Source organism: Phoenix dactylifera, chromosome 12 (genome assembly GCF_051530095.1).
Source record: "Phoenix dactylifera cultivar Ajwa chromosome 12, Ajwa_hap1_PhDact_Kaust_v1.1, whole genome shotgun sequence".
In the NCBI taxonomy this organism is placed as follows: domain Eukaryota; kingdom Viridiplantae; phylum Streptophyta; class Magnoliopsida; order Arecales; family Arecaceae; genus Phoenix; species Phoenix dactylifera.
Window position 1 is genome coordinate 3,536,125 of NC_143201.1, and position 16,984 is coordinate 3,553,108.

General features: G+C 38.2%; 1 protein-coding gene across 4 annotated transcripts; it reads left to right on the forward strand.

Moving 5' to 3' along the window:
* The first annotated feature begins 6,281 nt into the window (after positions 1 to 6,281).
* LOC103719392 (F-box/kelch-repeat protein At5g60570-like) lies at positions 6,282 to 12,746 on the forward strand. Of its 4 annotated transcripts, none has more exons than XM_008808609.6 (4): positions 6,311 to 6,708; positions 6,793 to 6,826; positions 6,916 to 7,071; positions 11,140 to 12,746. In XM_008808609.6, the coding sequence occupies exon 4, from the start codon at positions 11,165 to 11,167 to the stop codon at positions 12,521 to 12,523; it is 1,359 nt and encodes a 452-aa protein (XP_008806831.4). In that variant the 5' UTR covers positions 6,311 to 6,708; positions 6,793 to 6,826; positions 6,916 to 7,071; positions 11,140 to 11,164; the 3' UTR covers positions 12,524 to 12,746. The 4 variants fall into 4 exon arrangements, with proteins under 4 accessions (XP_008806832.4, XP_008806831.4, XP_038974191.3 ...); XM_039118263.3 differs by having other exon boundaries at positions 6,317 to 6,708; positions 11,056 to 12,746; XM_008808610.6 differs by lacking the exon at positions 6,793 to 6,826 and having other exon boundaries at positions 6,282 to 6,708.
* Positions 12,747 to 16,984: the final 4,238 nt, after the last annotated feature.

Sequence of the window (16,984 nt, forward strand, 5' to 3'; positions counted from 1 at the left end):
ACGGGATTAACCAGATAAAAAATATGAGAAGATTCTCAAACCTTAGTTGATGTGAAAATGATGAATTAGGAACCAATATATTTTAATAAATATTCGTTTTTTTAATAATAAGTAGTATTTGCCGGGTCCATGTGCATGTACTTGTAACTTCATTAGTGACACTAAACAGGGGAAACAGAGCCGTGTATCTAGAAGTTATTTCTCATCCAATAAAGTGGGTGGATGATGGGTGTGATATTTTGTATTGTTTATGCAGTTTGAACTATCGTACTATCATTTATGATGGGTGCTCTTTTCTTTTCTTTTTCTTTTGTTTCGAGTAAGAACTAAAGTAAACTGGGTGTATTGAGAAATGTACATGGTTGTAATTCTATGGAAGGCTGTGCAGGTTCCATCCCTTTGAGGTCTTTTTAATAAAAATTTTTCTCTCTCTCTCTCTCTCTCTCTCTCTCTCTCTCTCTCTACCTCCCTCTTTTTCTCTTAAAGAGTGTGGGCTATACAAATATATGTTATTAAAACTTAGTCTGCTTTAAGGCGTTGAAAGTTTCATCATATAAAAATACGAGTTTTGAAAATTGAGAATATTTTTCCCAGATTTCATGTCGTATTTTGATCTTAAAAATATCCTTCCATTTTTTTTAGTTACCTATTAAATCCTGGTTAAGAAAACAAAATTTCAAATCTCGTTTTGGATAGATAAAAAATTTCATCTAATTGGAATCGTAGCAATAAGTAAAAAAAATAAAAATCTTGTTTTTCAACAAAACAAGGAACAACCCAAAAAGTCCGTTACAAACATGTAAGAAAATAACGGCGATAAATATATAAGAAAAATATAATAAATACTTTCTGTTTAATGAGATCATACCTAGTAATCCTTTCTTTTTTTCTCTCACTACTAGAATAAATAAATACAGAAATAAAAAAAATTAAGATCATGCTGTAAGCCTGGGAACAAGTAGGGAAAACATGATAATAAAAAAATTATAAGAGTAAACAATCAAGAAAAATTAGAAATACCAATTGTAGATGGATAAAAAATATTTAATTACAATATTCATGAGATTAGATGAACATAGAAAAGTACAAAAATGCCTGAAAAAGAAAAAAACAATTATTTTCAATATTATTTTTCAATTTATACATTCTATTTAGAATTTTATGTTATTCTTTCAAATATGCATTGCAACCGACATATTTAAGTATATAGTATATGAAATAAAGAATAATATGGTGGCCCATGTTTCATTGAACTTATGCCTGTAAGTCATCTTTACCATTAATCTTTATACATCAATTCTTCGTGCAAAGCACCCGGGCAACACTTCTTCCTCCTCACAAGTAGCATCTTTGAAGAAGAAGGGAGGAAAAAGAAGAAGATGACCTACAAGTTTAAATCTTTAGACAAGTCCATAGCTGATAGATGGAAACAAATAGATAGCTGTTGTGCTTTGGTGGCAAAAATGGCTGATTGCTCTCCCACTATTTGTCTTCTATATGACCTCTCCTTAGCTCTCCTCTGCAAGGGAAAATTATTGCAACTGTTATTATAAGGACTTCAAGCAGGACTCCTCATCTCTCTCCCTTTAAAAAAAAAAGAAATGCATGGCCTTAACTGACTTGATTCGGCAGGCAGGTCCCACCAAAACTTGGACTTGTATGACTGCATGTGGAGGGTTCTTTTTCTGGTGTCAGAAGTATTCCTTAAATCAAATAAAAAAATAATAATATGGATGTCTAGGGGACCAATTTCAGCCTGAAATAATATAGTTTGGGAGAGCCTCATATGCACCCTCATCCCCACCTACATATGAGAGCACCGACCTATGTTTTTGTCCCAATAGCTAGATGACATTGTTGGCTGTCATGTACTGAGTCCATGGACCATTTAATCAGGACCATGTGATCAGCAGGCCCATGCATAGTTTTGAAGCCTGTTGTCGAAAATCACATGGTTTTTGGACTCTAATAATATTTTCTTGATGTCAAAATATTTTTATGGCAATCTCCTGCAGTTGGATTTGGCACCCTTGGTAACATTCGCCATGGCATTTTGGTGGCTTGACACCAATTTTCTACCATTAGGGTGTTCTGATGTCAAATTCTTGTGCGTCCGAACGACCGGACGATAGGATTCTATCATCAGAACACCCTTTATTCATGTGTTTTTGATGCTCCAGAATTTTAAATTTGGACCATGCATAAGCTGAGCTTATCTACTCTTCCTGGGGCCTTTACAATTAGTGCACCACTTATCCTCTAGCATTCCACATTGAAGCTTGAGTGATGAGAGGCTGTGGGAGAATCCTTTTAGGCTTCCTCTCGTGGAATTCCTCTCATCTACTAGGGAGGATACCTTTATGTGGAGGGTGCCCCAAGGATAGCACTGGCTTCCTCTTTTGGGCAACACTCTCTTCCTCTCTCTACTCTTTTTTTCTCATTATGATTTTGTTTACATAGATTCCTTATCTACCCTCCCATGCATCCATTAGGATTAGGCATTTAATGATGCAGGTCAAGCCTGACCCAATTATATAAAAAAAGGAATGGTCCAAATTGGGTCGAATTAATCTGATGACAAACAACTTACAATCAAAAGAAAACAAATGGTCCCAAGATCTCCACTGAAAGGTACCTTCTAGAAAAGTTGCTGATGAAGCAATCAAGTCCACGATGGACTCCATCGGATTCAATGACATGCCATCCAACTATCTCAAGACCTTGGAGTTGAGACTGACTCAAAGATGTAGACTAGGGTATCTAATGGTAGACTTGTCACCATCAGAAGGCATTGATGGCAAAATAACTGCAGTCCGAACCCTTTCGATGTCGTCTAGGTTACTATCGGAATGGAATATCTTCTAGAATACCTTGTCGATAAAAATTTCTTGTCATATTTGAGGATGCCAACTTGTTCTCATCGCCTACTTGACCCTTTGTTTTGATTGGTCAATGAAGTTTATACTTGTGGTTGTCATTCTGCTCCTCTTTTCTTTGCATGGTAGATTCTTTACCAACTCCAGTGGATTTTGGGATGACAACGACGCTAGATGGTGGAGTTCTTGATTGTGTTGTGCTTCGTGGCAACAATTGATAGTCTTTGGTAAGCAAGATGAACAACTTATTAAGTATCCCTAGCTTAGGTAATCCTCTAGATTAGTCCTTAATGCCCTTAGCCTATTAGATCTTAAGATCATAATTGTTTTCTCATATCTAGGTTTAGATTAATTTTTCTAAGTTAGATCTTTAGTCTTCCGTTGGGTTTCTTTAAAGCAAGTGTCAAGCCTTCTCCATCTTTCCTAATAGTTTTGTGCTGACGGGAATATTCTGAGGTGATTTTTGGATTTGTACGGTTGGAGGTGTTGATCTCAAGAATATGACTTCAAAATGTTGGATGGAGGAAGATGAGATGGAAATCCATCTAAAATTTTGATGACGATCACTGTTTTGCATAGATATGTTGGACCTCTAGGCGACAATATATTTTTTTTTGGAACTTTTTGTTTTATTTTGTGTTTGCTGAGAGATATACTATTTTATTGCATGTGTTTTGAATCTTTTTGAGCAATGATTATGAACCTTTTCATTTTTCATTAAGTTATGGCATTAGGTATGATCCCCATTTTATGCTATATTTTTTCAGCAAAATTTTATGGCACATCGTTGGTTGATATTTACTAGTAATTATATTGTTATGTGTCTATATTATGCTATCATAATTTTATTATCAATGTGGATCATGTTATCAATGCGTTTCATTAATATATTTTACTAGCACTTTATTATTTGATGATATTTGGAGTATTTTGAATGTACAAAAAGGGATTTATTTGACTCCTTGGGTCTAATCACCTAGGTGCATGTTTAGACTTTTTCATAATCTTGTTACTAGATTTTTATACATTTCCTCTTGTTAGGGCTTTTACTCAACGAATACCAGCCCTGTTCTAGTGTCTACTTCCAAATCACAATCTCCCACTATTATTATATGTCGTACTACCATATTAAAGATTGTGAAATATCATTGATTGATATGCCAGAGCTTAATTATGTATATCTAATAAAAAAAAATTTGTAGGGTAATCAAATGCATTAGATGATGTTAGTGTTTTCACCATTAGAAGGTTTTGATGGTTGAATTATTATTGTTAGATAGCTTGAGTTCTACTAATGGTTGAATTGTTATTGTTAGATAGCTCGAGTTCAACCTACATTCAATTGTCGATATCATGTCGACTTCTCACCAGAATAAATGATAGTTTGGTGTTTCTTGGGCTCTAAAAATGGATTTTTTGTGGCATTAGATTCCTTAAACAGTGTCAATTTTAACATCAAATAGCCTGAGCAAATAGCATCTCACTTTTATAGAGATGATTTCCATATGTTCTGAATATTTCGACTATCTCTTCCTTAGCAGGCTTCTTCTAACCATGATTAAGGCACTTCACACAACCAGCTTGGGGGTGCTGGATAAAATAAGAGTGAATTGAGGATCAAATTATTCATACTTCGATTCTATTAGAGATTTTCATTTTTTGTTTTTTGGTTGTTTCGCACCAAAGGAGTCGACAGAAGCATGCGTTAATTTTTTTTTCTTTTTTTTCGTTACTCTAAGATCTCCAGTAAAATCTCTGTCTATTTCATGGCACTGGATTTGCTCCCTCCTGTCCATTACACATTCATCTATTTACAAGCATGGCTCATGACCATTGACTTGCGTTTTAAGCTACTCCAAGCAACTCATTAGCTCCACTCATGCCGGCCATCAATCTACCATTACATTGTCTTGCTAAGGACTTGTCGCCCTTCAATAACTTCGACATCATCAAGGCAAACATATGGAAGGTCACCTTATTAGCCATCTTCAAATGAAGGCTAAGCGGAGGTCAATAGTAATGCATCAAAGGGTCTATGGGTAAACATGATTAACATTAGTTTTGAAGCTTTTTGGCCAACCTCATAGTTATCAATGCATGTCGAGTGCTCTTTCGAAATCCGTACTAAGATCTAGAGATACACGAGAAGATTGTCCGGAATTTGGGTGATATATGATTTGGAGCACAATGTATAACTACTCAAAATTTTCATAGTGCACGATCAATATGGTACCAAACACACACCCGAGTGAGTCCTTATGTACCCCTGCTATGGGGATCTTGCATATCCGGAGATTGATATTAGATTTGCTAGAAAATTTCGGGCATCAATATTTAACAAGATCAATCGAGAAAGTTAAATTATTTACTACATAATTTTTTTTAAAAGAGTCATGTTCCGAACTGGACCACCTAGGTGGGGGGACCGGCCGACCGAGTCCAAACCCTGGACCCATCTCCTGACCAGATCTACCATCAGTGTCTCCCAACCCCGGGGTCCATCAATTGGATGGTTCGCATTGCCGCGCCCACCCCGTTAAATCCTTAGAGTAACCCCGCCGTCCAAACCGTTAGCTCCGTCTCCCCCATTCGCCCTTTGCTGGCGTCACCCCCCCCCCCCCCCCCCCCGGTACTTCTCAGGTAAACGGTCGCCGGGCAGATCCGTCAGAAGACTTCTCCAAAAGGCAAGGACGGACGGAAACGAGGTGGCTCTCTCGTAATTTAGTACCAAGTGAAGGCCCATTTATGCCCTCTTCTTTGCCGTTTCCGGTGAAAATCCGTTTGGGTAAGCCCTCCATTATCCAGAACGACAGCCTTGCGGAAATATTAGTTAAAAAGCTGGTCCTTGATAAACGCACCCAAACGTTTCTAATAATTGCATCCTCTCTCTCTCTCTCTCTCTCACTCTCTCTCACTCTTTTTCCGATAAAAATTCCATTCCCAATTACACGCACGGAAACCTGGGGAGTACTTAAGAGCAGAACTAAATGTCCTTAAACTTGTGGGCCCCGCAGTTAAGAAATTTGACGTGATTTATGGGTATGTTTCAGGGAGTTCCATTTGTGGTGCCTGTTTGGAAAGCAGCAGCTAAAGTTACCTCGTCTCCCGGGCATTACTTAACGGTCGGCCGTATAGTATTTCTATGCTTTGAAAACATCCTGTTCGTTCATCAGCCGTTGAGATGCCTTCTAATGGACGACACCGGCGAGAGGAGTTGCAAGGCATAAGAAATTGTTATGCGTTCGTGCGCACTGTGGGTTTTAAGGGAGAGTTTCCTTCTTCTTTTTTTTTAATTATTATTATGGCAGGGATTATTTAAGTAGGTTAATTTTTGGGAATTTACTGTTTTACCCCGAGGTAAAAGGATGGGATCGAAATCGGATCGAATGGGCGGAGAGAAGCTTTTCTCTATAAAACCCGAAGAAAATCCCACAGGGAGAGAGAGGGGAGTGGAGAAAGAAGCTGAAGGCTGAAGGCGAAAGCAAGGTGGCTTGTTATTATATTTTATCTTCGTCGTCTTTCGACTTTCGTCGTTCTCTCGCTCGGTCGCGGCGATCGCGCGCTCTCCGATGGTGGTCTCCACCACCTGAGGTGGCTCCTGGCAGCCGGATCAGCGTCTCCGGCGAGGTGCTCCGGCGGCGTCCGCCGGGGAATGCTGGGATCCGGGGGATCGGGCTACGATCTCCGGTGATCGCCGCGGCCTGATCTTGATCCCTCGCCCGACGCTGGCATCGGTACCTGGCGGCCATATCCGCGCCTCCGGCGAGGCCGATCTCCTATCGGGTGGTGTTTTCGCCGTCGCTCGTGGGGCGTGATCTCTGATCGGTAGAAGGTGCGATTTCATTCCCCGGTTTTTTTGAATCTTCGATACAAAAGAAAAGGTCTCCTTGTTATTTTTTTTTCGCTTGGGTTTCAGATCGGTTTGAGCTGAGGATAGACTATAGAGAAAGGTGAGTGTTTCTGTGGGATATGGTGGGCATTTTGGTGAAATGTTATGTCTGATGGACAGTGTTGTTTTGATGCTGGGGTTCTTGTTCAGATCTGGAGATCTGCCGGTTCTCTGCTGGTTTAGATGATGGGTACTGGTGAATGGATGGTATGGTGAAATGGAGGTGACATTTTTGGGTACATTTGCTTTCATCCAGTGATCATTATTAAGAATTGCTGAAATCGTGACTCCAGATGTTCTTCTGAGGTGAAGTCACTGCTCTGAGTGTTCATGTGTTGATGACTTAAGTTCTTTTTTGATTGCTGGAGTTTATTTGCCTTTAATATCAATTTGTTCTAGTAGTTGTCCATGTTGTTTGTGTTCTATTTAGCAATTAAGAGAAAATGTTAGTTTAGAATATATAATGTCATGCTTTTAAAAAATACTGACTTTGATGCAATTCTATCATCCTGTAAACGTGTAAGTTGTTACAATATTTTATATTTTCATGATATGATTACGGAGTAGCTTTGTGAATTTTAATACATAGACTTATGGAGATGTAATGATTTTACAGATATTTTCACATTTTGATGTCTCGAGTTCTTATTGGTAATTTTAGAATTTTTATTCAATATTATTTTTTATCTCTATCTGCGCGATATGAAAAGAATATGGGATTTCAGAATAATTAAGTGAGGGTGAGAGTCTAACATCCCAAAAAGTGCAGAATTTTTGCCAAAAATTCAAGAAGAATTCTTAAGTTACAAAAGGTAAAAAAACATTCAAAATAGCTGATGCATACTTGTACAAGTGCGTGCAAAGATAGAAAGCTTAGAAAAAATGGGAAATGTCCCTGGATGACGGGGGGCATTGGTTGATGTGATTGTTCTCAATACCATGTAATGATGCATTTTTATTTTCTTTGGGGGTTTCACTTGGTTATCAACTATCCTTCTATGTTTGTTCCACAAATCTCTCTCTATATATAAAGGAAATGACCCAGTGTGGATGGACAGTTGTGCGTGCTTGAGGCTACAAGTCTCTTACTTCTTTATGTAAACCATCTATTATACTACGAAAGCAAACTCACGAGTGGTGCACGGGGCTTCATACAGTTTGACATATGTAGTCAAACTACGTACACAGCATGCGGCATGTTCTAATCCTCTTTGAGTCACGTTTCAGTTAGAAGGAGCAAAAGTAACAGTGTCTCTGTCATCTTTTGTACAAATCAAATGCATTGATTATGTACTACTTTTTGAATCTGTTTTGTGCATCACAGCGATGTGGCTGGAATCCATGAGGTTGTCTATATCTTACTTGTAAATGCAAGTCCTCTAAAGAAGGACACCCCGCTTGAGAATAGTTATCTTATTGTTTGAGAGGTTAACAAGGGAAATACATTAACCAAATGTGACTATATTTATCAAATTAAAAGTATTTTATATTATTAGATTTTGATTGAATAATGATGTTCATCAAGCAGTTGTGAATTTTATATTTTTCCATATCTTGCATACATGGGGTAATAGACTAACTGTGAATTGCATTGTTTTTTTTGTTTTTCCACACGTGAGGAGTTCACATCTGGTTTAGTGAAGCATGAAAATAGGCTTGAACATAGGTAGTATGATGAGACACTGTGAGTGGCACATATAAAGAAATGTAGGATGCCACAAGCCTGTAAAATGAAGGAAAATGTTTTCAAGCACCTATTAGTGTACACAAAAAGTTATAGCCCTCTTGAAGACACCCCTTTGGGGGCACCTTTTCAGTTTGAAAGAGCAAAATACATGTACACTGACCAAAAGTAAGCATGTATCTGTCATCTTTTGTAGGAATCAAATGCATGATTATATACCACTTCTCGTATCTGTTTTGTGCATCATACCAATGTGGTTGGAATGTATGAGGTTGTCTAATCTTACTGGTCAATGCAAGTCCTCCAGAGAAGGACACCCTACTTGAGTATCATGTTCTTATTGTTTGAGAGGTTAACAAGGGAAATACATTAACCCGCGTGACTATATTTTTCAACTGAAAAGTATGTTATATTATTACATTTTGATTGAATAATGACATCCATCAGGCACTCCTGATTTTTATATTTATTCCATAACTTGCACATATGGGGTAATAGACTAACTCTAAATTGCATTATTATTTTTTTCTGTTTTTCCACATGTGAAGGGTTCACATCTGGTTTTGTGAAGCATGAAAATAGACTTAAAAATAGGTAGTATTACGAGACAGTGTGATTGACTCATATAAAGAATTGTAGGATGCTGCAATCATGCAAGGATAAATTATCAATGAAGGAAAATGCTTTCAAGCACCCGCTAGTGCACTCAGAAAATTCATTTGGTCCACCTTTTGGTGACTTGGCAGATTATCATTCAACCACCCCCATATATTGCACCAATTCTGGAGCTACATGAGCCCCTTTTCATGTGGCAAAGGAAACTTTCTGTGTGCACAAAATAGGAGCCCCATAACATTACTCATTAATGAATGCGTTAGGGGCATTATTGGGGTGACAACTTTTAATTTGGACCCACCAATCCAAGCAGACCTGCCTGAAATAAATCTGGGTGAAAGCTTTTAATAATTGGGTTAGGTTTGTGTTACTGAAGACCTTGATTTTTAATGTGATGGCTTTAGTTTGGGGCCACAGACTTGACGAGTCACCATGGGTTGGAGAAACCCTTATACCATAGTCTTGAGGCCCCTTGGATAACTGTAATAGTGCAATAGACAATGGGCTAGTCAAGGCTCTGTTTGGTTAATTAGGATGGCTGTGCAATTAGTAGTTAGACGTACAAACTATACATAGAAAAATGTGGAGTATATTGCATGTTCAGGATTTCTTACATTTTCTTCTCCGCTTTAATTTGTTCTCCTCTCTCCCTCTCAGTATATTTTGATGCGCAGCCCTACATCCTCTCTTGTTGGCTAGTGAAATTCATAATTTTATTGGTGGGTTGGGTATGTGTAAATGTAAATAAATGGGTCAAATATGGGTGTTACTCTTCCCAACGTGATTATAAATGAGCTGGCTATGGGTTAAGGGTTATTAAAGTGACCTGAATTTGACCCATCTTGAATCACTGCCACCTAGCCTGACCATTGAAAGATCTATAGGAACAAGATCTAGACGTATGTAGTGCATGTTTGGCTGATTTGAAGGGAAGCTTGACTAAAGACCAAGGCTGTTGGTTATCAAGATAAGGAAAATGGCTAGCTGTGATATTGTATGTAAGATTAATTAGTATACATGTTTATTAGAAGGGGCATTTGATGAAAAACTATAATTCTATTAATGTCATTTAGAGAAGATTTGCTAAACATACTCTGTTCTTTGATTTATATATGTTTCTTCATTCTCTTTTTTTATAGGAAAACAGTATACATGTTTTTCTTTGTACTCCTGCTCTCCAAATAGCATGGGTTTCTTGAAGTAAAATTGAGGAGTTCAGAAGGAAACAATCCACTTCCCTATCTTCCTATGCCATTGGACTCCAGCACTGCTGGCTGATATTGGAAGGGGAAAAAAAGCTAGCCATGGAGTTGGACCCCTGAGCATTTCCATTATATGTAAACAATAATTAGCATAAATTATTTATGGTATACATGTTTTTCTTTATACTCCTGGTATCGAAATAGCATGCATTTTTAAGGGGAAGTCAGAGGAGTTTAGAGGGAAACGGTTCCACTTCCCTATCTTCCTGTGCCATTGGACTACAGAACTGCTGGCTGATATTGGAAGGGGAAACAAGCCCATGGTGGATTCACTTGTGAGGATGGATTTATACCCCTGAGCATTTCCATTATATGTAAACAATAATTAGCATAAATTATTTGTTTATTCATGAACTTATAATTATAAGTCGTGAATATCAATAGATGAACAAAAGGAATTAGCTAGTGAAAAAATAAATGAATAATATGAGGAATTTCTCACCCCTCTTTTATGCTGTGCAATGAGATACTTTAAGAATTTATTTCAACTGTTCTCTCTGCTCATATTGCATCATATAATTTCTTATGAGCTTATCCGATCCTATTTTCTGAGATGCTATAAATCTATTTGGTAGATGTAACTTTTCAATAGCGCTTTTAATAGAGTCAGTGCAGAAGTTCTGTGACTAATTCATCCATGTTATATGGATTTTACTGTCAATATGTTTGTATTTCGTGTTCACTATATATTTAAAACTCATAAAATCCTTAATCCTATATGCATGATAGGGGATTCTTGTGGGTGTGTACATGAAGTATTGTTTTGAGCATCAACAGGTTATGACTTGTTTGCCTCTTCATATCTCTCTTCAGTGTGCGGGGGATTGCAAAATCTGTGATGGTTTTAAGCTGTTTAAGTGAAAAGTCACAGAGAGAAAAGGAAATGCAAGATTGCAAGTCAGCAACCATGGTTGATGCTCCAGGATATGCTCTTTCACGACTTTTCAGATCATTTGATCGGGACTGTGGTTCTTTTCAGAAGTATATTTTGACTTACCTGCTGGTGGCTAAAAATGGAAACTTATTGAGAGAGGTTGGAAGAAATTTATATGAGAAAGAGTTGTATATGCCTAGCCTGGAACATGCAGGACCGAAGAACAAAAGACCTGCTGCGAAGTCACAGCCTGGAGGTGATTACGGTGATCAAAGGTCGAATGACTGTTTCCTTCCAGGGCTTCATGATGATATTTCATTAGATTGTCTGGCCTGGACAAGTAGGTCTGACTACCCATCACTTGCCTGTGTGAATAAAAGATTTAATTTGTTGATCAGTAGTGGATATATTTACAAATTAAGAAGACAACTTGGTATTGTCGAGCACTGGGTGTACTTAGCATGTAGTTTGATGCCTTGGGAAGCATTTGACCCATTTAGGCAGAGATGGATGAGGTTACCAACGATGCCATGTGATGAGTGCTTTTGGTATGCCGACAAGGAGTCTCTTGCTGTAGGGACACGGCTTCTTGTTTTTGGTCGGGAATTAACTGGTTTCGCTATTTGGATGTATAGCTTAGTGAGACGTGATTGGTCTAGATGCCCACTGATGAACCTACCTCGTTGTCTGTTTGGATCTGGCAGCTCTGGAGAAATTGCTATTGTTGCTGGTGGAAGTGACAGGAATGGCCATGTATTAAAATGTGCCGAGTTGTACAATTCAGAGTTGGGCAGTTGGGAAACTTTACCAGATATGCATTTGCCGAGGAGATTATGTTCTGGATTTTTTATGGATGGTAAGTTCTATGTTATAGGAGGCATGTCAAGCCATATAGATTCTTTAACCTGTGGTGAGGAGTATAACCTTCAAACACGGACGTGGAGGAGAATCAGAAATATGTACCCTGGAGGTAACAGGGCCACTCAATCTCCCCCTCTGGTTGCAGTTGTAAATAATCAGCTCTATGCTGTTGATCAATCAACAAATGAAGTTAAGAAGTATGATAAGGCAAATAACACATGGAATGTTGTAAGGCCACTGCCTGTTAGAGCTGACTCTTCTAATGGTTGGGGCCTTGCATTCAAAGCCTGTGGTGACAAGTTATTGGTGATCGGTGGTCATAGAGGGCCTCAAGGTGAAGTCATAGTGCTGCACGCTTGGTGTCCTGAGGATGGAAATACTGGTGGAGCAGAGTGGGACATTCTTTCTGTCAGGGAACGGGCTGGTGCTTTTGTTTACAATTGTGCAATAATGGGTTGTTGAGGCATGTATGGACATGCTGGTTATGAATCGGGGTAGATGGGAGGGCAATCGCCTCATTTAGTTGGTGAAGAGGCTTATGTTTACTGGATATTTTCCATTTCAAGTGTTTACATTAACATGTATTTATCAGTGACGTCTCATTTTTTGCTCTTTAAATTAAGGTCTCTATGAGGCCAACTAGATCATTGATTTAATGAGAAGGCTTCTTATTTACCTTTTCTAATTTGTCTGCAGTAGCATGAAATTTTGTCATATATTGTAATACGGGTAGGTAGCCTAGCATAGCATGCTCAATTATATTTCTTATGTTTGCAAGGCTTAATTTGCTTACCAAGTGCTCTTTTCTTGCATAATCCTTGATTATGCTGAACTTGAACTTAAAAGGACTTTATGTATTGAAGGTACTTTCTTCATGCTCAAGAATATTTTTTCCTGCTGGTTAGCAGTGCTTCTGTAACTCCTGTCTGAGATTTTGTCCTTTAGAGGGAGACAGCTAAAGGAAGAACATCAATGGAAGGAAAACTTTAAACGTATCATATTTTTATCACTTTCGAAGATAGTATTGCAATTTTGACATATGCAACAATTAGTTTTTATTTTAGTTTTGTCCATCAGTTGCAATTTTGTAAAACAAGGAAAGAGAAGAAGAAAGAAAAGGAATAAGTGGATAAGTTAATCCCAAGCTAAAAATCCAAGCATGGAATCTTTTGATTTATCAACAATATTTCTTGTTGACTTAAGAAAGCATAGACTTTTCATGTATTGATTCAGGAAAAAGATTGTTATGTTGCAATTCCTTCCTTTTATAGATGCAATTTCATACATGTTCATTCATTGGTCTCTCTAATCAAAAATTAGTCAATATTATCCGAATGAGTTTAAAATTATCTTTTAGTAGATACTGTTGCTATCAGGATTTATCTGCAATGGAGATTGTGGGGCAGAAATTTCCTAAAGCTTTTTTTTTTTCTATGTATGCCTGTTAGCTGGTATATAAGAGTGCCAACTATAATTGTCTTCTCTATCATCTTTATACAAACATTGATCAAATTTGGAATTCTGCTTACCTGCTTATCTGAAATAGGAAAGCAGTGCTTTTGCTTGATTATCGTTGGTCTATCACTTATCCCTCACATAGTCAGCTTTATGTATGAAAAATAGCTGGTTAAATTGATCTGTTTAACTATATAGCTTTTTCATAAATAAGTGTATCTAGTGCCGAGTGGCTCTCAACTGGAAACTGTTGCAGGGATGGTTCAGGTGGCACTTGTTTCAATTGCAATCCCTTGTGATCGCTTTTTGTAAGAATAATGTGTTGATTACCAAAACCATATGTGAAAAGTCTTGAACCAGACTTTAAGGTCCACTTTATGGATCTGCCTATATTTTTAGTCATAAGGGAAACAATATTACTCAATGCAAGCCATCTAGAGTGCTCCATAAGGTAGTCTCTCCATGCAAAGGACAGGTTTTCTTGTAATCATTACTGATCCTTTGACGGAAATCTGAGCTTCTGCCTTGAATTAATGTGCCGTTGCTCTTCTTGGTTTCCTAGAATTAGGGCCTTTTCTTTTTCCCCTGAAGAGGTTTGGCCCTGCTGAGAACTAATGCAATCTATCCATAATAATTCAGAATACTGATAATTGTTTGAGGGAAAACAATTATTAATATTCTGAATTTCACGATGTTGTTCAGAATTGAAAGAAGTATCTTACATCCATTGTTTCTTTGTAAGTTTTTTGGAGTATGGAGAAAGCTTTTGTAAATAAACTGCTTCAGGGATGAAGTAGGGGAGGGGTGATGGGGCTTCTGCTCTAGATGATTAGACTGTTGACAATAAGAGTTTCTTTCAGTGGATGCCCTTTTTTTTTTTTTTTGATACAATGGTGACTCACGCCCTGCGGGTGTGGGTGCAGGCCATGAAATCAGAAGAAAGTATATAATGCAAGGGAGAAGAAACCGATACGTGGTTCTTCCAAATAAAATTTATGGAGTGATGAGTCATATAGGACGCTACCCAGTCCACAGCACCGTTCGCCTCCCTGTAGACGTGAGTAGCCTGAAAAGAGGCGCACTCACCCAAAAGACTGCATATGTCGTGGAGAAGCCGCATCCCACTGGCGTCATGCCTCCGACTTTGAATCCACTCGATCACCATGGCTGAGTCCCCCTAAAGGAAAATGCGGTCCGCTCCCAAAACCCATCTCACATAGGTGAAACCGCGGCTCTGAGCTCAGCACTGGCAATAGACTGATCAAAGATCCGCTAACCTCCGGCCGCCACCAATCTGGCCTCGTGGTCTCTGATGACGAACCCCACACCACCATTCCTTCCTCACCGACGCTGTCGTCGAAGTTCACCTTAAGAAATTCAAGAATTGGTATGCTACTGTGTTTGTCCAATACTTTTAAGTAGAAAATCAGGAATCTTGTATTTAGTTTTTTCTGCTTTTTCATGTTTTATAAACCTACTATGGAAGGTGATTGGATCACAATTCCGGTAGCGGAAGATTTTGCTGCATCCTATTTACGGTATTTCATGCCTTTGAACCTTCCTGTGAATTTCTCCAAATATTGGGAATATATTATTCTCACCAAGACAGTTATTGCCATCGCTCTCTTAAAGTTGTTCTCATTTGTAGTTTTTAGTTGATATGTAACTTTTCAAGCTAACTTTTGAAGGATTTTATAATCATTTGAAAAGTACTTATGTTTGAAGAAAGGACTTATTGATCTTGATGATTTTATGCCCCATCTTGTGCCCGGCATTGACATTAGTTACGTAAAAGTTGTTCCAGAGGAATGAAACTGATCTCAGAAAATACATTAAAGTCTTTGGACAACTTTAGGGACAACAGGACTATTTAGAAGCTGATCGGACAGAGCTCTTTAAGATTATATGATTCTTGTTCTTTGTTTTCATGTTTAGCTCCTATGTTGATATGCTGTCCCAGCCAAATAGAGGCTGATTTCACTATTATTCCCTAGTATTTTGTACAGTTTACTTGGCTAGAACACCAGCTTATTCTGTGATTTGTATCTTTGGCATGTCTGAAGTTATTAAACTTCTCGAATTTTTTTAACAGTTCGGAATTTCCCAACATTAGTCTCCACTTCTATCTGCGTATGCTGCATCTGCTGCTTCGACTAAGGAGTCTTGTCATCACAAATGATTTGCTCTGCAAGGATTGCTTTGGTGACCTTCTCAGGATGGTGCAAATGTCTGCATTATCTGGTAAAGCCCATCAGGACTGGATTTTATGCTATAAAAAAAAAAATTCTGATAAGCTAATTATCTAGCATAGTGTTTGATGTTTATACAAAAGTGAAGTACAAGATGGGCGTGAGATTAGGTAAGAAATCAGGAATCGCCGGCTCAGATGCACCAATTAGTAGGTATGAGAGAATTAGTGTCACATCCCAATTATCATCAGCAAGAAAGATTCTATTCTCTTGTGCTTTCATTAAAGCAACATAATACTCCGAACGTTTGGTTACTCCGGTCTCTTTTCTTATTTCAAATATTTTCAATCTTTAGGATAATGGGAAATTCATAGTCTGTTAGGCTCATATAACTAGAGTCTTTACATAGTTTCAGCAAACATGGAAATATTACTTGTATTGAAAATAGGTGCTCCTTTAATTCCTCTCCAGTGAGCTGTGACAAGCCTTTAATTCTGCTACTCCAAACCTCCCATTCATTTGGTACCTAACTACTAGTTGCTTCTATTCCATTCACAAAAATAGTAGCCACTTCAGGTGTTTCTTTCAACTCCAACCCCAGGAACACCACCTTCTCTCATAACAGTTGATTTAGCAACTGCTGAACCTCACTGAACTCCATTGACTCCTCCCCTGCCATCTCCACCACCTCTGCATCATCCAAACAGACCTCCCCATCTGCATATATCGCTATCCTCATCGATCACCATTGGAAGCTTGAATCCACTCTGCTGCGCCAATTGCGACGTCGTAGCCTCTTCCTGCATTACCAAGATGTTCCCTATCTCACATGCACGTTTGTAGTATCCTCCGGTGCATCGAGTTGAAGAGGTTGAACCATTTTCCTCATGGAAAATAAGCATCAGACCACCCCTTGCTTCGGTACTGCGGAGGCCATCACACCTTTTTCTGATCTTTGTTTCATCACACCCTTTATTCATCCATGACAACCTTGGCTGTCTATTTTGAAAGTATAGCACCAAAACTTACTGAGCTAGCATGTATGAACCAATGGAGAATATTAAGATAGCGGCAGGTGTGTTACTCACTCTTGTTTTGGATGTGATTTTCTTACACTTTATAGTTTTTGGTGCTAAGATCTTACATTTTGATATCTTCGCAATTACAATCATATTTGCAATATAGACTTCTTGATTGGTAAGACAAAATTATTTGCTTAAAAGTTGGCATTTGCATCTCAAGTGCCCATGACTAGTTGTACGTAAAGCTTCCCTCCCCA

Coding starts and splice junctions, on each gene's coding strand:
- LOC103719392 (XM_008808610.6), top strand. CDS start 11,165: ATGGTTTTAAGCTGTTTAAGTGAAAAGTCACAGAGAGAAAAGGAAATG.